At 38.4% G+C, this 26201-nt stretch overlaps 1 protein-coding gene across 3 annotated transcripts in view; it reads left to right on the top strand.

Annotated features, from left to right (window-relative positions):
- Positions 1-18779, top strand: part of PNPLA8 (patatin like phospholipase domain containing 8) — a 32963-nt gene extending 14184 nt beyond the window's left edge. For 2 of the 3 annotated variants that reach the window (XM_053404668.1, XM_053404667.1), the window contains exons 8-10: positions 6152-6346; positions 15041-15236; positions 17385-18779. In XM_053404668.1, coding sequence (XP_053260643.1) covers positions 6152-6346; positions 15041-15236; positions 17385-17659 — 666 coding nt within the window. In that variant the 3' untranslated portion in view covers positions 17660-18779. Of the gene's footprint in view, positions 1-6151; positions 6347-15040; positions 15271-15312; positions 15338-17384 lie in introns of those variants that run through there. The other variant, XM_053404669.1, reaches the window with a different exon arrangement.
- The last annotated feature ends 7422 nt before the right edge of the window (positions 18780-26201 follow it).

The raw sequence follows: 26201 nt of genomic DNA on the forward strand, positions 1-26201 counted from the left end.
CGAGCCTGGAAGAGCTTGTACAAAACCAGCTATAATGGGGCAAGGCATGATTGTCCTGTACCTGAGCTGAGTCATGTGATTTATTCCTAGTACCTATTTAAGATCTGGACTGTAATGAAACATCTAGTTACAATCCTTCAGTTTTACAACTTCTGGAGACACTTACAATAAATATGTAAACAAAAATAAAAACAATACAAAAATGTTCCAAAATACTGCTTAAACAGCAGGACAACAAAGCAGTTCAACAATATACATACATACAGATACAATTTTATTTGTATTCTGCCTTTCCTCAGTTCAAACTATGCCTTATAACATGGGGAAATAAAACCTACAACATAGCAAAAGTAGTCATAAATAATAAGTTCAAAATTACAAAAAAACTAACAGCAACAACCCTTCTTCCAAGCAAAAAAAACCCCCAACAACACCCTAGCCTAAAAGTCTGTTCAACAGCCTCAGCTTTTGTAGCTGGAGTCAGTCAGGGCCCCGCCATCCCAGGCCTGGTGGAAAAGGCCTTTGAGACAGAGAGCTGCTCTTCCAGAACTCTCAGCAAATGGTCAACAAGATAAAGCACTTTTAAATGGTCTGACTGAAATGTTTTTGCCTGGCATCAGAAAGACTTAAGATTCAGTATTAGATCACTATTAGGATATTCTACCCCGGCTTTAAGGGCTAGACCTGGCCCTTCCACTCCTTCAGTCCTGACCATATTGGGGAAAACTGATCTTCAATGCTATCTTAATGCAGCCATGATCCAAATGGCCAAAATATTGGGAAATTGTAGAACAAGAAGGTGAAAAGGTGAAATTATAGGGGTATGAGAAATTGAAGTTTAAAGTTAGAGATTGGCTCCATTATTACCAGATAAATGAAGTTTTCAAACAGGACAGGAAAATTGGCTTCCAGGTGGAGAGGTCAAAGTTAGAAACAGAATTGTTAGAACCCAATACTAAGAATTTGTCTAGAATGTATAATTTGCTGCTGAAATGGAATACACAGGATGAAACGGTTAAATCAATCATGATTAAATGGGCACAGGACATTGGTCATGACATTATGTTTGCTGACTGGGAACAGTTATGGACCACCGGTATAAAATTTACGGCATGTAATGCCTTAAGAGAGAATATCATGAAAATGATTTATAGGTGGTACATGACCCCAGTCAAGCTTGCAAAAATTTATCATTTGCCCAATAACAAATGCTGGAAATGTAATGAAACTGAAGGTACTTTCTATCACCTTTGGTGGACGTGCCCAAGGATTAAGGCCTTCTGGGAAACGATATATAATGAAATTAAGAAGGTGCTTAAGTGTACCTTTCACAAAAAACCAGAGGCTTTTCTCCTGGGCATAGTAGGCCAATTGGTGTCAAAGAAAGACAGGACGTTCTTTATGTATGCTACAACAGCAGCAAGAGTTCTACTAGCAAAGTATTGGAAGATACAAGAACTACCCACGCTGGAAGAGTGGCAGACGAAGGTGATTGAATATATGGGACTAGCAGAGATGACGAGCAGAATCCGTGACCAAGGGAAAGAGACGGTGGAGGAAGACTGGAAGAAATTTAAATTTTATCTTAAAAACTCTTGCAAAATTATTGAGTGTTAAAATGTCATGGGTAAAGCATAGCAGATTTGCAGCGATAAATGATCGGATAAGAGGAAAGAAAAGGGTTAAAGAAAGGAATTTATAAGTAATTCAGACCAGGGGTTGCTGAAAAAAGTTTAAAACAGGGATGCAGAAAAGGGAGGCATGGGGAAGTCCTTGAAATTGGGTATACGAAAAAAAATTTATGAAATTATACATGTTTATATGTTTGTTTGTCAGTGTTTGCTGTTTGTATTGTTTTATATTATATGTTGAAAAACCAATAAAAATTTTATTAAAAAAAAAATCTTAATGCAGCCATGCATAGAAGACCTGCTGCTCTTTCTTCAGAGCTGGCCAGGTGTGTCTCACACAGAGTCGGAAGAACCATCTGAGGGGGGACAAGGACATGGCTTTTAATCTCTGCCGTCCTCTACAGAGGAATTCCTCAGTTTTTCTTCTTCCCCCACAAAGGGCTTTTCCAATACCCAAGTGGGTGCTGGTTTGCCTGTTTCTCCATCTCAGCCCCAAGTGGGCGCTGGCTTGCCTATTATATCCCAGTCCAGTCCAGCAGTGGCTCATTTCAACAGTGTGGCAATATGTTCAGGAACAGCAGCTTCCTTTTACTCCTGACTGCAGGCTGTGGCAAAAAAAATTTCTTACCCCTTCTCAGCCCGCTTCAAATGCCCAGATGTCAGAAGCATAACCTGTTTCAAGTTCTCAGTTTTTCACGAGCGCTGGGGCTCCCTCAATCTGTAGTACTTCAGCCTGCCTCTCAACTATCAGCAGTGGTTACTTCTGCAGCTGTGGTTTTTGCTGAAAGCAGGGATGCTTCTTGTTCAGATCCTCACTTTTTTAACCGTGGGGAAGCTCTTAATAAGTACTCAAGCCCTGCTTCTCAGCAGTTGTCTTGTTCTCCAGCAATAGTCTATCCCAGCAATAGTTTTCTTCCCCAGAAGATCAAGATCCACACCTGATTGTAGTCAATAAGGAAGAGTGGAGTGGGTGGTCTGATATTGAAGACTCTGATTCATATTGGCTTTTCCTAGGCTCCTGCTACTTTCTGTTGCTTTGCAAATCAATGGTGGCTTTAGAATTGAACACTCTAGCAGAGAGAGTTCACTCTTTCCACCTCCAGGGCTCAGGGTCTCTGTACAGGTAGGGTGAAGTTGGCTTGCATCATTAAATACTGAAGAGCATTGGTTTGTGTTCGCACCATCTAGAAATGTACAAATCTATACATTGCTTTTGTCATAGCCAAGTAATATACCTTATGAGTGATCATTTCAGCTTTCCACGTGAGAATTCTTCTGTTTTTTAAGCTATCTTTAAAATAGAATGATTTTACTTTGTAATTGGGCAGAGAAAAACAGTACGACAATAGCATAAATGCAGGGTTTGAGTGCTTGAGTCACGATTTCTCAAACAAAGGCAAGTTCTTAAATGGGATACAAATAGAAATATACACCCACTGACTTGTTAAGAGTAACAATTTAAAAGATGGTATTTGAGCTGTGTGCATCATGGTATAAATGTCTCAAACATTTCTGATGCTAATTTTTCCATGATAGGAAATAGTATTGCACTCACTGTTAACGGCAATATCTGAAATAGAGTTACTGTTTAGAAAGTCTTCCTTTAACCTATAAATCTCTCTTATATGTTTAGTTCTTAGAATTGTTCTGGGGTGGAAACCTGCATACTTGTGTAGGAGGTTAAAAGAAGCCTTTCTTGGGGGTGGGGGACATTAATTTAATATATTTCTAAGCATGTTAAATGTGGGAGTTATTCATTCTGCTTGCCTTTAGGTAATTTAGCAACTTAACTATCTCATTGTATTCAGCTCCATCATTCTCTTTTATAAGCACAGAACTCGTCACTATTGTATAAATGCAACTTCAGAAGATATAAGAACTGTGAACACAAAACCTAGTGAATGATTTTCCAAATCTTACCTTGCTTTCTAAGAGGCAGATATTCAAAATGCTTCTGTCTACAGAATACTTGGAAGATTGCTAATCTTATGGTAGCTTTTAGTGTTGCATTGCCTACCTTATTTACAGTTTAACTATGAAATAAAAGCAAAAAAGTGTGTTAGTGATTCCACATTTAAAATATTTTATTCATTTCAAGTGTTTTTATCCCAGAAATGTGAACAGTAATAAAATTTCCCCTGCCCTCAGCTTTGCAATCTAAAATACAAGATGGGGAAGAGCAATTGGGAACAGAAAGGGGGAAAAGAAAACTCAGAACCTTGAGGTTCTTTCGTTGCTGTTTACTTAACAGAAAGGGCAAAAAATAATTAGAATCTCTATTAGCTATGTCAGGGGTCAGCAAGGGTTACCGGGCATCAGCCGGATCACTCCCACGGAGATCCTCCGTGGATCAGGCCGGCGCAGCGCAATGCTAGAAATCACATCTGCACATGTCCATGGCGCCGGAAATCACTTCTGCATGTGCCCAGACGCCAAAAGTTGCTCCTGGGAAGAAGTGGTTTTCAGCGTCTGGGCATGCGCAGAAGTGATTTCCGGTGCCGTGGACATGCGCATACGCGATTTCCAGTGTTTGGGCATGCGCAGAAGTGATTTCTGGAGCCGCGGAAGAGAGTCCCCGTCACGTGGCTTGGTTCGGGGGTAGCTCGTGGGCCAGATAAACAGCCACCGTGGGCTGCAGGTTGGGGACCCCTGAGCTAGGTTAACATTTTTTAGCTAGGTTAACCTTTTTCATAGATTTGCATCAGTGAAGCTGCCATAAGCTAGTCTGCTTTCCTTACATTACCATATATCCCCCAAAAATAAAGTTGCTAAGTAATCTCTAAAAGTTTTTGCAAATTATTTTACCTTCACAAACTGCAGTGTTTCAAGATACTATATGATAATGGAGTTAGTTGGTTTGAGCAATTTATTTCTTATCAAAGCATATGATGAAGTCTTTATGAATTATCACTCACTTTATGCTTGTGTAGTAAATTTCCAATCTAAGAGCTTCAAATGTGAGGGATAAAAACAGTGTTGGGGATTTACATATTCCTGCCATCTCCTGACTGTGTGGTTGATTTCTATTCTATATCTTTTCGTTCTCCAAAATTCAGGTGATGGGGGCTGTCAAATCTCAGTTAACTGTTCATAACAAGTGCCATGTGTTACATTTTCCCCATTGATCAGTAAATATTTGTTTTCTCTTGTGTGTACTTTAAACTACTGAAGCATTTCTATAAAACCTTAACTATTATAGCATCCTCTAATCAAAGTGTTAGACTGATAAGACCATTTAAGACACCTGACCGTCAACATTGTTATATAACTGAGTGTGAAAATACAGAACTGTTAGATCCCAAAACTAAGAATTTGTCAAGAATGTATAACTTGCTGTTGAAATGGAATACTCAGGATGAAACGGTGAAATCTGCTATGATTAAATGGGCACAAGATGTTGGATACAATATCATGATGGCTGACTGGGAACAGTTATGGACCACAGGTATGAAGTTCACGGCATGCAATGCCTTAAGAGAGAATATAATGAAAATGATATACAGGTGGTACATGACACCAGTCAAGCTTGCAAAAATTTATCATTTGCCCGATAATAAATGTTGGAAATGTAAAGAAACTGAAGGTACATTCTTTCACCTTTGGTGGACATGCCCAAGGATTAAGGCTTTCTGGGAGATGATCTATAATGAAATGAAAAAGGTATTTAAATATACCTTTCTGAAGAAACCAGAGGCCTTTCTCCTGGGCATGGTCGGCCAATTGGTGCCAAAGAAGGATAGAACTTTCTTTATGTATGCTACAACAGCAGCAAGAATACTTATTGCAAAGTATTGGAAGACACAAGATCTACCCACCCTGGAAGAATGGCAGATGAAGGTGATGGACTATATGGAACTGGCGGAAATGATTGGCAGAATCCGAGACCAGGGAGAAGAGTCGGTGGAAGAAGATTGGAAGAAATTTAAAGACTATTTACAGAAATACTGCAAAATTAATGAATGTTAGAATGACGTTGGAATGAATTTATGTGACTTTAGCAGAAATGTTATAAAGGTTTAGGAAAAAACAGACTGTTAATTGGTGAAAGGAGGGAAAGTAAAGTTATATTAATATCAAGATAAATTTACAGGACAAAAATTTGAAAGGAGGGAAATGATTTGCTGAAATGGAAAAGTGGCCTAGAATACAAAAAAGGGAGGTGTGAGGAGGTCAAGGAAATAAGCTAACGAAAGAAAACAAATGGGAAGAGTTGCTGTATTTTTTTTCTTGACTTTTCTTTTTGTTTAATGGATTTTAATTCTTTGTTTTTTTTCCTTTTTGATCTTTCTTTTTTCTTTTTTGTATTTCATCTTGTTCTGTTTAAAAGGATTTTTTTTTGATGTTGCTTTTTGTACTTTTTTAAAAAAAACTTTAATAAATATCTTATTAAAAAAATATATATAACTGAGTGTGAAAATAAAGTTTGTCTAATAAGGTGTATGTGTCCGATTTCTAACCACTGAAGTCGTAGGAAACAGTTACCGGCTTCATTTAATGTTTTGTTTCCCTGTTCTTGTCAGGTGGCTGCAATAAGCACCATTGTAAGCAGAGGGACACCATTGAAAGCCTTTGTATTTAGAAATTACAATCACCTTCCCGGAGTCAAGTCTCATTATCCTGGAAGTTGCCAATATAAATTATGGCAAGCTATCAGAGCATCATCTGCTGCACCAGGTTACTTCCAGGAGTATGCGCTGGGCCATGACCTTCATCAGGTTGGTTGTAATGTTGCTTTTCTTTAAATAATAATAATTAGATTTCTTTGTAGACAAAATTAATCTAGGGAAGAATGGGAGTTAAAATAGGATTAATTATTTAACAGCAAATACTATCAAACAAGATTGCAGCTCATTTCACATATTGCTTTAAAGTGAGCCTTATGTATGTACCTTATATGACACAGGCATAATTTAGACATATGGTACATATGTATGATAAGAGCATGTGCACTAGGGAAGCAAGATTAACCATGGCTCCTTGCCATGAATTCAGGCAGTGAAACACTATTCAGTGTTCATACTGCAGTATTGATTTCAGTAGTTCAAAGAGTCTTCTGATTTTGGTGAATTGCTTAACCTTACAATAAAGGTTTCATAGTTCTGTGATCTCTAGCAAAGCCCTGCGTGTTTCAAGGTATGCTGACAAACTTTAATGCCAGGGCAACTGCTGTGAGAGTTGTATGCTGATGCTAATTAATGTTTTCATTGAATGGAAGAGTCCTTTGATATGTGGCATTAAAAATTCATTGCATTTAGTTCTGCCTCCTGCCTAATGAACCAGTTTATTAAGTATACCAGTCCTTTGATGTGTGACAATATTGAGAGTCTTAGGGCTGCTTCATATGTTGCTAATTTGCTAAAAGAGATTTCAGTGAGGAAGGGTCATGAAAACCAGATCAGCAGTATGGCATTTTTTCCCTTAAAAAAATGGAAACCGCTCTTAGAATTCTGTTCAGTTTGAAATACATATATATATTTATCCCACCTCCCAACAGGAACCTCAAGATGGCTTGCAATTTTTAGAAGACAGTATGAATTAAAATTGCTGCACTAAGATGCAGCACAAAGCTAAAACAAACAGACGTGACAACAGTATTTATAAATATGAAAGATAAATATGAAATTGTCAAGTTAACAATAAATAGTGATTACATTGAAAGGTATCTTAGCCATAGACTAAATTCAGCTGAAATGTGATTAAGTTTTAGTTGAACTAGACACAGAAGGTTTAGCCCAGAGATCCCATTGATGGGTTTTCTGTTTGTGTTATCCTCCCACTTGAGGATCGGGAATTACTTTTGTTAATTCCTCCTTTGCCCCCTGAGAAGATGCTCTGTTGGGGTGTCGGTGGGTTGCAGAAAGAAGGGGGAATTGGCGAAAATCACTTCACCACTTTCCCCTTCCTTTTCCCTGCAGCAGATCTCTGTTGCATAGAACTAAATTAATAGCTCTCTTCGTTCTCCATATTTGCATGCAGTCTGTTCAGCAATGGGATTTTTCTTGGGGCAGTGTGCTGATTCCTACCTAGCAAAGCCTTAAAACAGTCATACTTCAGGTTACAGACGCTTCAGGTTGCGTTTTTTCAGGTTACAGACGCGCCAAAACCCGGAAGTACCAGAATGGGTTACTTCCGGGTTTCGGTGGTCGTGCATGCACAGAAGCGCCGAATCGCAACCCACGCGTGCGCAGACGCAGTGCTGCGGGTTGCGAATGCGCCTCCCACACGGATCACATTCACAACCTGAGCGTCCACTGTATATACTCCCTTGTGCTCTCAGTTCAGTAGCTGTGATCCTCTCTCTGAGTGCCCTTGTTGACTGAAGCTCAGCAGTAGTCTATCTGGAAGAGGACTTCTTTGGTGGCAATGCCAGCTTTACGCAATGGCTGCTCCAGAGACACCTGAAGGCACTCTGAATGATGAAGCTTTTAAGAGATATTTGTTGTTAATACTTGTCTCTGTCGCTACTTAATTTATTTTCCTGCTAGTTTCTGTTATCAAATTGTTCAGGTTTGCTTTTTGTAGTAGTTAGCAACTTTGTTTAAAATCAAGTGATGTTTACAAATAGTGGTTTCTGAAGAAAAGCTTAAGGATACGTGGTGGTTAGTTCTATATGGCAGGGCTGGGAAACCTGTGGCCATCCAAATATCATTGGACTCCAGCTCCCAACAGCCTCAGCCAGCATGACAAATGACCATGCAAGGCGTATCATTATTCATTATTGCATCACTTAGCATATTTTATACATTTTTCTTAACATACTTAATGCATGCACTCCTAGGCTTATATGGTTTGTCTATAGTTCAAGTCGGTTATGAAGAAGGAGAAGTTAAGAGAATCTGCATTCCCGTAGCACATGCAGATTGATGCAAAGAGTGTTACAGACGCTGCTCCTTCTTCCGACCTGTCAATAAATAGAACTGTTGTGGCCAGTGAACTTTCTCAACAACCCAGACAGCAATTAGCCAGTATAGACTGAAATACCACCCACCGGGAGGTATAAATAATGATCAGTGATCTCTGGATTGTGGCAGGGCTGGGATTCTGTGGTATATGAAACAAGTAGATAAAAGGGGGGAAATGCTACATCTCTCAAAATGTTGCAAGCAGCTGCTAAAAGCATAGGAAAACCCTGTGCTGTTCAGATCTTAAAAGGGGGCTTGTGATACAAAGAGAATAGGCTTTACTCAAGATCTGTTTTCAACTGTTACATTTAAGGGTCACAGTTCCTGTTACCTTCCAACTCATGAAGACTTAACTTCCGCAGCGAGGAACATTTTGTATTTTGGGTTTTTTTTTATTGTGACTCAGAAGTGAACAGTGCTTCAGAACAAATCTTGGGAAGCATTATCTTCCAGGCAAGCAGGATAGTATAGATATGCTGCTTTGTTGTTGTTTTTCCAAAAGCCCTGATTTATTTCCCCTTGTGCTTGAAAAAGTATTTCTCTGGAAGAATGGGGAGGGGGTGAGATCAGACCACTTAGGATGTAGTAAAACCTTCCAATCCACTCCCCTTCTCTTGTTCTCGAGTTCCCTGCCTGGTACAAGACATTGGATTGCTGTACTTAAATTTTATTGTCACAGTCGCTGCAACAGCTGCCAGTATTTTTCTCTTTGTAACACCTTTTATAATCTGCCATCTGCTTAGAATACTTCCTGCAATGACTGTGTGTTACACAACTAAACTCATTTTCATAAGGTATTCGATAGATACTGTCAAAGTTTTCCAAGTGTTGGGCTTCATGGAATCATAGAATTGGAAGGGACCCACAAGGGCCATCTAGTCCAACCCTCTGCAATATAGGAATCTCAGCTAAAGCATCCATGGCAGATGACCATCCAACCTCTGCTTAAAATCCTGCAATGAAGGAGAGTCCAGCAACTCTGAGCAGCTGCAGCCAGTGGTCAGGGATGATGGGACTGTAGTTTAACTGCAACTAGAAAGCATCATGCTAGCTACCCTGGATTAGTGTTACATGTTCCTCTGCCATACAGAATGGCAACTGGCTCCTGACACGAAGAAGAATTAATTCTTTTGGCAAGCAAACCCAATATAATTTTGTCGCAACTTGTATTTCTTTTAGTCCTTTTATGAATTGCTTCCCATAAAATACTTTGAAACAATTTCACGGTTAAAAAAAAGATAGTAATAAACCTCCATATATAAAAAGGACTCCATACATAACAAAAATTAAGAATGATTAAATAATTCCATATGTGTAAAACAATTGTATTAGGACGAGCATATAGGACAAGGAAGCGTGTGACCCTTGCTGAAACGTTTTCAAAGCTTTCATTTCATAACAGTAACTGGGAGCCTGTTTCCAACATATGTACAATCAAATGTTGTTGTTTTTGTTCCTTTCTCTTGCCTTTATCAATAGACTTTATATCCACATGAGAATTTTAAGATTTTATGCAAGGCCTTTCCTGTTATGCCCATGCTTCACTCTTAGGATCATTGTGTCAGATACATAGGATAATTTTTGAAATATCATTGGAGATTAACAAAACACAAGAAGCATTTCTATCATATCACGGGCTCAAGTTTTTAAAAATTGATAGACATGGAGAAGGGGGGTGGGACCTTCTACTATTTGTGGCATGGAGCTAAGGGTGCTTGATTTCATCTCCTTGGCCATTTTCTAGTAACAGGACTTAAGCTGGGTATGAATACTGGAACATGATAAGAGTGCTTTCTCCCAGGAATGTCTGCCATGCCTTTCTGCCATGGTATTAAATTCCAGTACTGGAAATTGGCAGGGAATAGAACTGTGTGCGTTGAGGGCAGCTATGGAATTGGGATGGGATTGTCAGCTGCTAACCCAGACATGGTTTTGGTACCCTCAATACCTCTTTGCAGTGTAGTCCAGAGATGCTTTTTATTCCTCACTCATCTGTTTAGAGGCAATATTGTGCTTGCCATAAAAAATGAGAGAGGTGTGAACTTGGAACTCCAGGGACTACAAAGGTGTCACAACTGTGATTTGGTTACACTAGTGAAGAGGGAGTGGAAACTAGAACTCTGTAGTTAAGACAGTTAAGTACAGACTTTGGCTTTGCCCAATTTTAAAGATAACCTGAACTAATGTCCTTTCTTTTCCCTCAAACGCTCTTTTCTGTTTAGTATTGTGGTGGTGTCATTTTTCTGCTGTTGTTCAAGTATTAATTCCCATTTTAAATACTATAGAAATGGCTGTAAGTCTTAAGTGATGCAAAAGCACATCTTTTGTGCTAAGTGAGTGTTTATTGAACACACAGCTTTTATGGAAGTCCAAGGCATACCAATAAATGTTAAAGATCAGTCTTAATTTGTTTATATAAATAAAAATCCACAATTCAGTGGAGTGATTGAAAGATGCTCATGTAACGAATAGTGTCATTCCATTAACGCTTCTGTTATCATACTCTACCTTGACTGTTGCATCCTATATTTATCAGACAAAAGAAAGTGCTAAAATTCTCAGAAGACAGCAATTTTAAAAACCCCTTCTGCGTATAGCAGAAGTCCGATATTCATATTTCAATGCTGAATTTAATTTTAAAATAGAACAATTCTGTAAGTGAATATTCCCTTGGCTAGTTTGGAGTTTTCTTTTTCACAAGCACAATGAAGGTAAACAGAGCAAGTCTGTGAAAATGAACTCAAAATGCAAAGCATGTCTGCGCAGGCATTGAGGTGAAATGGTTGCTATGGAGCTAGCAAACTCCAAGTATTGGAATTGGCTTTGCTAAATCGCATCTTTCAGTGCCATGGGACTCAGTTCACATAACTTCACTGTGTCAAAGTAAAAAAACCTGTGTTTTAGGAAAAGGAAGAAAGTGCCTGGTACAGTGTAACTTGAAATTCCGGCTTTTTATTGAAAAAGAAAATGCACAATAGGCTTTACATGTACAGTGCTGTTGAAAATGAGTAACAAGATTTTAAAGTCTTAATTAGTAGTCTCCTGTTGAGTTTAGGATGGATGTATTTTGCCCTGGTTTTTGTTGCCAAAGGTGTACTGATGCCACTTGTTACAGTACCAAATATTCCAGTACCAACAGAACGTTCTAAAAAGTGCTGCCACCAGTTGTCCTAGACTAGGTGGTAAAATACTAAATAGGAAGAATAGAATTTATTTTCTTGAGTGTATGAGCTCTGAAATCTTAAAGAAGACAATTGGTAAATTCCCAGCAACTTCTAAAAATCATGCATATTAAGTAACGTCCTCCCCATCACCCACCATGAACAGCAGGGAGGTCTGCAGCACTTTGTGAGAAAGGGAGAAGGAAATCAGGATAGCTCTTAAAGGAAGAAATGCAAGTCTTTAAAGAATGAATCTCAGTGGAATTTAACTTTTAGGTTTCTGTCTATTTACTGCCATGTACATGCTTTGAGTAAAGCACGTAACATGGGACTTCTTTTTTAAAAAAGAGAGAAAGAGAAAGGAAAACCTTGTCTTTGATCTGGCAAGGAACAAACAAAGCTAAGTTAGAAGTGACAGTGTTCTGCCCCATAATTTGTTTCTTTCACACTTAAAAAAAAAGTTCTTAAATAATAATAAAAAAGTGGCATAGATAAATTCCTTTGGCAGTTGCCAGTCTGACATTTAGAAGTTGCAATCTAAAAATAAGCAGATACTTTTATACCAGAAAGGGCCTGGAGATCAAAGCTCTGTGTTGACGATTGCAATAGCTGTCAAATACTTTTTTCTTTTTTTGTCAAAGCATTAAATTTGAATTTAATTCACAGCCAAAAGCGGCATAAAACATTTTAAATGTTCCCAGTGTGCTTATGGCAACAGCGGGGCAAGGGATCAATGTAAGAATGCAAGAGTACAAAGAGAGGCAGGGGTGGCTCATGTATATTTGGGGACTAGTGAAGAGAGAAACTTGCAGTTGGAATAAGAATAAATAGGGAGCAGGGAAGACAAAATAGAGGGCAAGGAAAGGCAACATGAGAAGTGAAAAGAGAATAAATGGAATGAAGTGCTTGTCAATTTTGGCCAGTGGCCACGCAGTTGAATAAAATCCAAGGCTTGTGCATACACTTCATATGGCTGTTGCTAGATCATTCATTTCAAAGAGACGGGCATCCATCATAACGAATTTTCTACAATTTAAAGTATCTAGGGATATGAGATTTAAAGATGCCATTATGTGGTTGGTCTGCACTTGTGAAATTTTAAACTCAGCTTTAACCTTTAGCGATGCAAAGCGTTAAACAAATGATCAAACTGTGGTTAAACAGATCCTCAGTTATGTTCTGTATTTACGAAAGCAAATAGAAACTGCAGTTAGAGCATAAGCAAGGCCGCAATACGTTAAATGTTCAAAACTGAGCTTTTGTGAACTCTTGTTTGCCCTATTGAGCACAAGTTGGCCACCTGCCTTTTGCAGATGGAAACATCCATTTAACACGCTCATATGAAAGCCATGTAGCTTTTGTCCATGTAGGTTTTCCTGTGTTCTATATAATGAAAATACATTAGGATTTGATAGTTTTACATGCTTCTTAAAACTCGTAGCATTGTACCATGTCGTGGTGCTGTGGGAACCCAGACAGAATGGCCACTGGTGGGGTCAGTTTCATTAGGGGCAGCCCTAGTGGCAGTTGGCCCTAGCCAGGCTGACAGAGAGGCCTTAGCTCTCTTCCCTGTCCCTTTCACCACTGTCAGGAGGAATGTGACTTTTTGCCATCAGTAGGCCTTAAAAGGTCTTTGCAGGCTCATGCCTTTAGACTGTTGTAGCACATATGATGTAGAGTTACATGAATCTGGTTTGCTTAAAATTAAATGTTACATATCCCAGGTGGATGTTGCTGCTAATATTTACTATCTTCAGCTTTAAAAGAACCAGGGTATCAAACTGAATTCAGTAGACTTATTCATAGAGCAAACACAGTGTTTACTATGGGTGCTGAGGCGAAATCTGATTTTAGCCAAAATTTTAAAATGTGCACTAAGAGGCTACTGTTCTTCTTACTTCTGCTGAAGGCACAATATACTAATTGGTCCAGAAAGAGTTCAAAAAGCTTTTGTAGATTGTATTGAAAGCTTAATCAAAGGACTTTCTCAACAGGCCAATGATCTGCATCCTACTTTATCTACTGCAGCTGTGGAAAAAAAGAGTTTCTGTTTTCAATAAAGAATTCATTGAACTGCAGTTTGAACAATATATTAAGTAGATGTGATTTGGATATTCTTGTGGTGTGATGTGATAAATTTAGAATTAGAACAGTTAAAAAAAAATTATTTAGTCCCATAGAAAAACCAACAACACTTGTCTTTGCATGCCTTTGGAAACAGAATTTGGTTTTGCATATTACAATCTCAAGGGGGAAAGTGATCTAAATTTCAGAGCCCGTTTCATAGACAGCAATACCTGCAGTTGGTTGTATGGGTAGTTCTGCCCCCTCCCTCAAAAAATGTCAACGCCATTATTGGAGAAAAGCTACTCCCATCACACTAGGATGCAAGATTTTTTTTTTTTTTTTTTTTTTTTTTTGCTTTTTTGCTGGAGGATAGGAGGCACAACTATAGCTCCAGCAGGGTTTCAGCAGACAATTTATGTATTTGTGCACGAAGAACTCTTTAATATTTTATGTGGAAATGTTTGTTTGCAGTGTCTTGTACCACTAAAATATGATTCTGTTGCCAGCTGCTAAAAGGCCACAAGCACTCCCTGCAAAACAATTTTTTTTTGTAGGTTTCTGAAAGGCTCAACATAGGTCCTGTTGAACTAGTAGAAATAAATGTCTGAAAAGGCTATTTGACTTATATTCTAGGCTTGTAGTAAACATAACTACAATCAATCTATGTGCAAAAGAAGTGTCTATGCAGTAGTTGATGTACAAACTGATTCAATGTCTGTTTTATTATGATTAAAATTTAAAGCATTGGACGTATGCTTTAGAGTAGACCAGTGAGGACTGAGCATGCTTGTAGGCGCAGAATTGCTGGCCATTGTGCTGGGAAGAAACAGAAGAAGAACTAGGGCAACGGAGTGACGGGTACCCTGAACAGAGCAGTACCCTTTACTAGTAGACTGAAGCCTCCATAGTTCAACAGTTTTGTGCTCTCATCTAAAGCTATGGCTGTTCTGTCTGCCTGAGGCTTTCATCAAAGGAATGATTGTTTAATATTAATGTATATATTTTACTTAGTTTAAATTACCTAAAGCTATTGATACCGTACATGTTTAGAAACAAAATTTACCAGTCAAATAGAATCCATAGAGTAGCATTACTAATTAAATTGAGCATGTACAGCAGCAGTATATTTTAAGTAGCTTCCTTGCTTCAGTATTGGCAGAAAGCGAATAAAAGCAGAACACTGGGACTTTTTATTTGAATCTTGTAATATTTTAATGATACGCCTAGAGTTATGAATGGCTCAAACCCCTTGCTTTTGTTCCTTTTTTATTATTCACAGGATGGAGGCCTGCTTTTAAATAATCCTACAGCTTTAGCAGTGCACGAATGCAAGTGTCTTTGGCCAAATGTTCCACTGCAGTGTGTAATATCCCTGGGAACAGGTCGATATGAAAATGAAGGGAAACCTAACGTCACCTATACAAGTCTGAAAGCTAAATTGACTAATGTCATCAGCAGTGCCACTGATACTGAAGGTTGGTACCTACTGGCTAAGGTTGTTTTGTTTTCGTATTATGCCTTTTCGTAGCTCTTTGGAAACTTAAAATGCAGGTTTTCATGACTAGGAATAGCATAGCATACATGGATATTTTTTAAAAATGATTTACCAGTAGTCAAAACATCAAAGGACATTCTGTTTCCATCAAGGGCATGTTTCATAATCTTTGTTCAAATTGAGATTATTTTGTTAATCCCTATCTCCCGCCATCCATGTGAGGATTTGGGGTTTAGTTCATATACAAAGCCAGCATAAAAAGAGAATTAGAATGCATTGTGTTAAATCGGTCTGTGTATGAGTCTGTGTGTTTGATACATTTAAGGTTTAGCCTTTTTGTCAGACTAATATATTGCACTGCATATTTGGTGAATAAGGATTGTGCTGGCAGCTGATGATAAAGCATGCCAAATATGCATTTAAATTAACTGCTTGAGACTGTACCTTGATTATGCTGTTATTAAGCTCTCTTTGATTGATGAATACATCATATCTAAAAATGGGCCATAGTGCTGATGGAGGTGTTGCTTGCCTTGAAATTCAGGAGGGATGCCAGAATGAGCATTAAAATAATCGTGGCAAGGACTGGTGTAGGTTTGAGCATGCTGGGAGTATTGGTTAAGTAGGAACATAATTCTAAATCACCTATTTTTATATTGGTGGAAAAGCACTATCTCCCTCCATTCTGCACATTCATATAAATTATTTTTAAGGCCTTGTTTGACTTGAACCAGCAACACATTGCCTCTTTTAAACTGAAAACCTTCTGGGATTGATACAGAATACCACCAGAAGATAAATTGCATAGTCGTGTTGTGTTGCTGTGAAAAGAGGCACTAATTTAAAACAGGTGACTTTTAAAAGTGAAGTTGTGTAATTGTTTTTAGTGTGAAATCCATATAAGATATTTTATGAGAAAGGCCATCTTGGTGGCGTCCATATGTTTTGGACCACAACTCGCATCCCCTTCCATGCTGGCTGGGACTGATGGGAGCTGTAACCTAGCAACACAAGGAAGGCACCATATTGGGAAAGGCTAGCATAGACCATAGAAGAGCCGGGGAAGAGAACTGTGTCTCACAGTCCTGTTGCTCTAGATCTGTTTATGATGATGATGATGATGATTACTACTATTATTACTTAAAGGGCCAGGTGTAGCATTTCAGCAAGGATTTGGCTACTCAGAAGGTGTCCCAAATCCCAAAATTGTATTCCTGTGGCCAGAGAAGTGCCTTACTGTTGACAATCGCCTGGCTTTAAAATTTATTGTGTAACAGCTGAGCCTCTTTGGCCCCATTTACGGGAGTCAGAATACAATGAAAGGAGTTCTGATTTTCTGGTCAAATGGTGGGCTAGGCATTATGTGATTTTCTGCTTCTGGGGTTGTTGTAATGATTGGTTAGTTACATACATAGCCATAGCCAGTAATGTCACCGTGCAATATTCACTTCTAAACAGAAAAGTCAAAAGATGAAGATACATTATTTCCTGTGAGTTGGCTGCTTAAAAATACATTATTATTATTATTATTATTATTATTATTATTATTATTATTCCTCATTCTACCCTTTACCCTAATGTCCCAGGGCAGTTACATCATTAAAACATCTTAAAATCACAGAAATAAGGTGGGCCCCATGGGGTGGCTCTGATACAAATGTGGGGATGCAGTGGGCCAGGTAATGTTTGGTTCATTGTGCGGATATGGCCTCATGTTACCTGGCTTCCTAGAATGTAGAGCTGCATGTAAAAATGTTCTAAACAGAAATAATTGGGTATGCATCTATATCACATTTATGTGTATAAATTTCAGTAACAAATGAGCACCATGGGCTATTGAGTGCCACAGGTACACGTACTTACTGACCAAGTTTATTTGAGTACCACATTCCAGGCTGAAGCATGCTTCCCTTAGACTGTGCTTTATTTTAAAACAACTGTTTTACTTTCAAATAAATATTTTTAAAGTAAGGTTGCCATCATTGATAAGTAAGACAGTGGTAAGTAGATACCTCTTTAAATTTGGGGAGGAGGTGCTACACCTCAACCTTTTCCTCATTCTTAGTAAAGTTTGCATGTGTCTTCCCAAACTAATGTTTTGTTTTTCTTGTGTTGGTTTTAAAACTAGAAGTCCACACTATGCTGGATGCCCTTCTGCCTTCAGACACCTACTTCAGATTTAATCCTATGATGAATGAAGATATAGCTCTGGATGAAAATCGCAAAGAAAAGCTGAATCAGTTGAGGACTGATGGCATCCGGTATTTAGAAAGAAATGAAGAAAAACTGAAAAAAGCTGCTAAAATATTAGCCCAGGAGAAATCAACTTTGCAGAAATTTAACGACTGGATAAGATTAAAATCTGACATGTACGAAGGGCTTCCAATTATTTCCAAATTGTGAATATGTAAAGTTTGTAAAGTCTCAGGTGTGGACCTTGTTTCAGAAATCCGTTCTGTGCTAAAAGGGATCAACATTTATTAGTCATTATGTAATTTCTCGTGATTATAATGAACATGATAGGCTGGGGGAAAGTACTTCAGTCAGCAGTGACACACCAATGGCACTTAAAGCAGACAGGGAAGTTGCCACAATCTCTTATTCTTTCCCCTCCTGTTCCCCCAATCTAGAGCCCTGGGCTAGATTGAAGGTAGATTTCTGCAGGATTCAGATGAGGGTAATGATGACCTTTGCACACCTTTTTGCATTGGTGGAGGTGCATTCTACTTATGCAGTGGAATCTAGGGATTCATGTCTGGTTTTTTTCAGTTCTTGAAGTGAAGATTTTATTGGATATCTGTTCCTAAACTTCCTCAGAAGTACAATTCTGGTATGGCTTGGTTTTTTTTATCTGACATTCGTTAGGGTCTGCCTAAATTTGTGACAATTATGGGACACAAATTTTGTTATGTGTTGGAAATGCAGGCCAAAATCATGTTGACAAAAACAAAATGTGGTTTATCTGTTAACTAAAAATGTTTTTGATGTAAGAGGAAACAAACCAACTGGGCAGCCTGCTCTACAAAGCACTTACGCCAGAATAAATAAAACTACTCTGATATCAGATTGGATTGCAATGTATTACAAACCAGCAGTATTCTGCAGGTTCTTGGCACTGCCACTAAATGCCATCCCGTCTATTTAATGGCAATTTAATTGCCTTATCACAAAGTCTGTGCATGTCAACAATTTTTTTGTATTTTAAAATAATGTTAAAATGCTTTGTATATTGTGCATTGGGTCTCAATATTTTATCCAGTTTACATTATTAGTATTTGGCTGATTACGGTAAGGTCTACAGTAGCAACCTACTTACATTTTTCAGAATTTTTAAGTTCAAAGGTTCTATTCCAGAGTAATTCCCTGTCTAAAAACAACACAAACTCATGTCTTGAAAGTAAGAAAATAAATTTGTAACATGATTTCTTATATGTTCATAGTACTGTATGATTTATTTAGTGATATGTATACTAAGCCTAGTCTAGTTACTGGTAAAAATAAAATAAACAGGTTTACTCATGTGCCTCATGTTCTGTGCCTGAATTGCTCAAAGACTTGAGTTTTAACCTTGTGTAACTTTGTATACTCCAGTTAGCAGTCAACATGACTTCAGTGTTGAAGATAACTCTAAAAAAGACTCATCTGTGCTAATCATGGCTCATTCTGATACTCTAAAGTGGCAATGGGGGATTTCAAACACTCTCAAGTTGTATTTATTAATAAACCCAATGAATGCCTTGCATGCCGCCCTTGAAAATCTCCTTCCTGGAAGGCGTGTTTGTGAGATCTTGGTAGTCAGACACAGACTTGGCAATATGTAACGTATTTGGCTTAAGCAATGACATCTATGGTTAAGCACTTTGTTAAGATCAGAAATGCCTAGTTGAAAAAATAATGGACCACTGCTGTCAGTTAGCTTGTTAGTACTGGATTAAAAAGACCATAGCCATTGGTTATGATGGCTATACAGGCAGCAAACATTACGCATGGGGGTTCCATTCCTAGCCCCTGTGTGTTGGCCAAGTGCATATAAGTGTGCCCCATTCTGGTCTGCCCCTGATCCACTGCCTTCCGGCTCCAAAAGGACCTGTGCATCAATCAGACGTGCCTAAAATGGTTCCCGCCTGTATACAATTTCCAGGTTCAGAAATATTCTGCCTCCATAGAGCAGTTGCCTGGGGAGCAACCCTGGGATAGAATTCTTGCCTTCAATTCCTGCTTGTCCCCTTCTCAGCTAGATGAACTTTTGGGTTGATCCAGCAGGGTGGTTCTTATTTTAATTGGCTATAAGGCCACCAACTTGGATGGCTTCTTTAAAAAGGATTAGACAGATTCATTGATAATAAAGAGGCTATGTTCCACCTCCACTATCGTAGGTAGCATGTCTCGGAATACTGTATCAGCTTCTAAGAATCACAAGTGGCAGAATGCTGTTGTACTCAAGTCCTGCTTCTGTAGGCTTCCCATGGGCATCTGGTTGGCCACTGTGAGAACAGAATGCTAGACTAAATAGACCTTTGGCCTGATCAACAGGGCTGTTCTTAAGTGTGTCACTGAGTTGTATCCAACAAAGTCCTATTCAGAGTATGCTGTGTCTGTTGTTGTTGTTTAGTCGTGTCCGACTCCTCATGACCCCATGGACCAGAGCACGCCAGGCACTCCTGTCTTCCACTGCCTCCCGCAGTTTGGTCAAACTCATGCTGGTAGCTTCGGGAACACTGTCCAGCCATCTCGTCCTCTGTTGTCCCCTTCTCCTGGTGCCCTCCATCTTTCCCAACATCAGGGTCTTTTCCAGGGAGTCTTCTCTTCTCATGAGGTGGCCAAAGTATTGGAGCCTCAGCTTCACGATCTGTCCTTCCAGTGAGCACTCAGGGCTGATTTCCTTAAGAATGGATAGGTTTGATCTTCTTCCAGTCCATGGGACAACCAAGAGTCTCCTCCAACACCATAATTCAAAAGCTGTGTCTGTTGATTTCATAAGATCTACTTGGAGTATGGTTTGGATACAACTCTTTGTTTCTTGATATATATTATGCTTAGAATCCCAGAATGGGCAAGCTTTACGGACAGGACTATAACTCAGCTAGACCACTGTGCATGCCAATTTTTATTCTATTTTTTACTTCTGTGTAAATATTTATTGCATTTATATCCCAACTTTTCCTCCAAAGAACTTAAGGTGGCATACATAGTTTTCCCCCTCCTCATTTCATCCCCACAACAACTCTGTGAGGTAGGTTTGACTGAAACACGACGACTGGCCCAAGGTCACCCAGTGAGTTTCATGGTTAAGTGGGGATTTGAATGCTGGTCTCCAGGCGCCTAGTCCAACACTACAATCACTATACCACACTGGCTATCTCATAAATACTCCCATTCTTCTTGTTGATTTTTATATATCCAGAATGTGAATGTTTTCCCAAACCATTGCTGCTCTTTGGAATTTGGAGGTCACGGCTTGATGCTCTCATGAGGGAATGGGAATGAAAAATGGGGAAGAACTGTTCTGTAGGAAAGGAACCATTTTCTGAAATTGAAATGATGCACCTGAAATGACTTGGCATATTTTAGCTGTGTCTGCTATAAATGTTTCTAAAAATTATCATTAAAAACTTATTCTGTGCACCCAGTTGTGAATGAATAATAATAATAATAATTTTTTATTTATATCCCACCCTCCCCAGCCGAAGCCGGGCTCAGGGCGGGTAACAACAATAAAATAATACAACATTCTAAAATCATTTCATTATAAAATTAATTCAAATCAGATCGATGGCAATGAAGAAGCAAGGGTGTCTCTGAAAACTCCTTAAAGCTGCATTGTCAGCTAGAAATGACAATGTACACTAATTTAAGTATGCACTAATTTGAGTATTTTGACCAAACTGCAGGAGGCAGTGGAAGAAAGAAGTGCCTGGCATGCTCTGGTCCATGGGGTCACGAAGAATCGGACACAACTAAATGACTAAACAAAATTTGAGTATGCTCCACACATCAAGCCTTCATGGCTTTTTTGCATTTTTTCTAAGATACGGCAATAAAATATTTTGCCTTCCCTTCATAAACTTGGCAAATTCAGTTCCCAAAGATAAACAAATCATTTTTTAATCATAGGATCCGTCTGAAATATTGATGAAAGAATTTATTGTTGAATGCAGATAAGATACAGTGTGTGCTTTCTACAATTCCTTTAAAACTGTTTTTAATTGTAATCCTGTGCCTGAATATTCCACAGGGTATGAGTAAAATGCCATTTGAGATTCTTTATTCTAATTGAAGAATGTTAAGCCTTTTTTTCATATCGTATGTAGGTTAGTGTGTATTTACGTTCAAGAAGTATCTGAAGATTTTGTAAAAGTAGGTTGTGTGGCATAACTTTGCATTTGACTACTAAACGTAGTGCTCCTCTCTCTGTTTTAGGCCAGGGATAACAAATTGGTGCTGCCTTATCTGAAGGGAATAGGGTGTCTTAAGTTTTCTTATCTCAAATGAATTGGCTGCTTACCCAGTCAGTTTTTGTTCAGAGTCTGATTAAATGCTGCACTTGGACTTATACAATTAACCTTTCCAATTACCCCATCAGGCACTTGTAAGAGAGCTTGTTTGATCTCCAAAGTCCTGCGATAAAGATATTGTGGTTTGCTGTCGTAAATTTAGCTAGGTCATCTCTGCCTGAATATGTTCCTTAATTATTTCATTAGGTGTGGAAGACAGTCTGATGAACCATTCCTATATCCTATTCCCTTAATACACCAGGCACTTGCACAGGCATTTGTAATAATTAGTATTCCTTTGCATGCTTAAATTTGGACATGGTGGTGGGTGGGGGATTAGGTTATAAATGTGAAACAAATAAATACTTTTTTAAAAAAAAAATTTAAATTGGCGCTCAGTGACTAGGTACCTTTGGCAACCATCTGTACAAGATTAAAATATTTAATGGCAAATGGATCAGGTAAGACTTGTCACTAATGACTGCCTCCTGTTAAAGCTGGACACTGATTTAGGGATTTATAAGTTGTGTTTCCTGCGCGTATATATATACCAGTCTATGTGTATGATACAAGCTGGATATTTCCAAGTTACTGTGTGAAAGCATCATTTGGCACTGAAACATGTCAGTTTAGTCTGACTTGGTTTCTGTTTCTGTCCTTTCTTAAAAAGATGCTACATTTATTTTTGATGCTATCAGTCATGAATCCTTTTGAGACTTTTCCATTCTACTCTGCATTGCTGTGACAGCTTAATTCTATAAGTTTTATTCTCTTAAGTCTGTCTGTATGCATTGTGCGTAGCAGTGAACTGAAATGCAAAGGCTAGCAGTTGTGGACTGTTTGAGGTCGTTCACAGAACAGAGTTTTCACAAAAGAAAATATTGGGATGCCTAGCCCTAAAGGTAATGTATACTTTGTTTAATTCTAATTAGGATTTAGTTTCTCTGTTGGATAACCTGAAGATATGCATAGAGTGATAAGACTTGTCAGCTTGATGGAGATCTGTCCCTCAGGCAGTCATGCAAATTGTTCCACAGTTGTGCAAATTGTTCCACTGTTCTTGCTTTATGTACAACATTGCATTCTGGATGAATCAAAATGGCAATGTGGCAGGGTCAGGTGGACTGAGTGGCCACTGCTTCCAGGCTGATCCTGTTGAACAAGATACCTAGTGAACAACCATTTTTTTCTCGGCCATGAAGTTTGCTGAGTAAACCCAAATTAAACTGTGATGGTGACTGACCCATCATAGTTTTATGAAGATAAAATTGGAGGTGGGGTGGGACGTACAGTTCCAGGAACAAAAGGTGGGATACAAGTGTGATAAATCACACTTATGCCTGTCTACTTCATAAGAGGAAAAAACATGTTCCATTTTGCTTGTAAGTAATGTGGAAAGAACAGAAAGATAAATTCAGTGCAGGTTCTAAAGTTATTTCATATGTATTAATTTTTAAGGAATGTTCTCCATAGTATGGAGAAGAAGAAATATAAGAGATGGTCTCATCTTTGACTAGAGCTCTTAAGTCTTCATCTAAAATCTTGCAACTGCAGTTACTGCTCCTATGTTGTTTTTTCTCTGTAAACACCAAATAACTTGCAGGGCTTTGGGGAGGAATTTAAGTCTTCCTGTTTCGCATTTCAAAAACCCAGCACATCACCATGCAAAAATTAGAGTGCTATGTAACATAGCAATTAGAAAATCATTGGTGGTGCTCTTATGTTCTAATGATGCAAACCTAATTGTGTAGTGCTAAAAGGAGGAAAGGTTAAATACCATCATTTAACTTGAATCAAATGGTAGCTTCATGCAGCTCTTTCTGTGTTGCAAGGTTTAACCTTGTGCCTGTAAGCCAGCTGTTCTCATGGAGAAGGGTTCACCATTATATTTTCAGAATTTCCTCTGGATCAACTCAGCTGGGCATCCAGGAGATAGATGTGTATTTTAGATTAATCATATCTTTAGCCTCTAATTCACAATCTACATTGGATTTACTAGTAGCCTGAATGCTGCAGCCAACTGACTACCAGGCCAGTGTATTATTCAGCCACATCTTATTTTGTTTCCATAAAGACCATGGCTTTAGTAGTGCTAAAATTTGCCCAGTTAGTCTTGATGGAGGCTCTCTATTAAGGGCAGCTGGTAAAAATTGTAGACTTACAATTATAGTCTACAGATTTAAAAGCATGCTGTGTTTCCTGCCTAAATTTAGAGGTCCTCTTTTTTTCACCACACCGCCTGTGTCATCTGTTCTTAGTATTTCACTGGGGGGGGGGGGAATCCTGGCAAAACCATGGTAAAATAACCCCTCCTTTACCTATCACCAACTTGGTTGTCTCTTAGGGATCAGGTTAAGGCATTCTTATTTTCTGAGGTATTTTAACAGTTTGTACTTAAAAATAGTGTTGGTAAGTGACTTTTTACTTTGCAGCTTTGATTGCTATTTTAATTGTATGGAGTATAATCCAACTATAGTATACAGAGAGTACACTTATCAAAATTTGGATTTAAGTCCATTCAATTCAGTGATTTGGTTGGTTACCACCCCACCCCCCAATAATGTGCTATAGGTTGCTTTTTAATAGGTTTGTTCTAAATTTATTATTTTGTTTAAAAGATCATTTGCAAATTGACCTGGGACATACATTATGACAGGTGTAATTTAAGTTCCATTAAATAAAATATGGCTGAAATCCTATACCCACTTCAGTTAGGGTTAAGACCCATTGAACTCTATGCTGCTCTATCTTGAGTAGGCATTCTATAGCTTGCAGTGTGTGTTTTCTCTGAGAAATAATGATATTGTTTTCATATAACCATTTCAGCTTTTAACAAACTTCTTAAGCCTTGCTCTGTTCTCAGGCTAGGCAGTGCTTTCCAAGTTTGTCCTGCTTGGAACCCAATCATCTCTTCTCCCATGTACAAACATCAAAACACTCCAGTTACTTCAGAGAGGGGCTAGAGTGTTGAGGAGTGGGTGCAAACATTAATGCCTAGTTCTGATTCTGCATTTTGCTACTGCAATTCATTAATAAAATCCTGGTTTTCTGTTTTTTCTTTTGAGCTTTATTGAAGTTAGTTATGTAGGAATTTGTAATGTTGACATGGAAATAATGTGCTGTATCTAAGGAAGCAAGAACTTTTTGTGTCATACTTGGGAATGGCAGAGATCCCCCTAAACTTCTGTTCCAGGGTTGTACTGCCTTGCTTTTAACTCCTTTTCTGGTTTGGATTTGGCTTAATTAACAGCTTTGCACTAAAGCTTTACATTTGGTGGTAACTATTTTCAAGTGCCCTATTCTAGATAGCACAGTACTATCTTTGTGTATTTTCTAAAAGACTACACTGTAGTGCTTTTCCCCCCTTAGACAAGTTCTTTGAACACATTATATTAGGGTATACTGTAGATGGTATGCTGGAAAAGCAGACCTCATTACTATATATACACCAAACAGTACAGCATCTTACAATAGACACATTTATCTTTCTTTGGTGTGATACTTATTTCCATTTCACTACATTATTACTCAAGGTTTTTAAAAAATGAAACGTGCAAATTTTTCACTTCTGATAGCTGTTTATTCATGTAAAGTGTTAGTTGTTTTTACAGAAAGCAAACTTTTAAAAGCTATTATACCTGTAAAAAATATATATATCTAAGTGGTTCGGAGCTTAGTTTGCTCTGGAATGTGTTGCATTAACTTTGTAGTCCAAACCTATGCAATTACTTAGAAGTATGTCTCACTGAGTTCAGTTGGATTTGCTTTCACTAAGTAGGCATAGAATTGCAGCCTTAGAACATATAAATCGTGCCTTCCTGTAATGCGAGCACAAGTCCTTATTGAAATACAAGGTGGGAGGAGTGCTATCACAGCAACCTGGATTTAGCAGGTGCACAAATTCCTATAGTGCAATAATACAAAGGCTGTTAAAGTGGCTTCTCCAGTTGAAGAATCTGCAGCCAGTATGAACAATATATTTTATTATTCACTGACCATATACTCTTACGGCTTCTTCGTTTGCAACATTGTTCTGTGGATATTTCTATGTGGAGTTAGACAACCTTATTTCTCACTGATCAGGCACGTTATTTATTGCAATTATTTATATCCTGCCTTCCAGTGTACAAATTACTCAAATGCAGCTTACTTGAATTAGATTTAAACAAGCAATTCTAACATTGCAAAAAGGCATCAGGGTAGTTGGTGGGCAGCTCAAACAAACTATTGGGGGGGGGGCTTTGCTTGGATCTCTGTGCTGGGTTGTTGTTTTTTTGCCACAGTACAGCTCTCTTCTCTGTGGTTTCTGCAAAGAATCAATGTGCCCCAATTCAGCAAGATACAAGTAATCCACATACCTGCTTAAATACCTGTGTGTGTGCAACATGCATGTACAGATGGGGTGCATATATTGCAGGGTGGTGGAAAATATGCCTCCCCAGGCAGTATCA

The sequence above is a fragment of the Podarcis raffonei genome, chromosome 10 (assembly GCF_027172205.1).
Source record: "Podarcis raffonei isolate rPodRaf1 chromosome 10, rPodRaf1.pri, whole genome shotgun sequence".
NCBI classification, from domain to species: domain Eukaryota; kingdom Metazoa; phylum Chordata; class Lepidosauria; order Squamata; family Lacertidae; genus Podarcis; species Podarcis raffonei.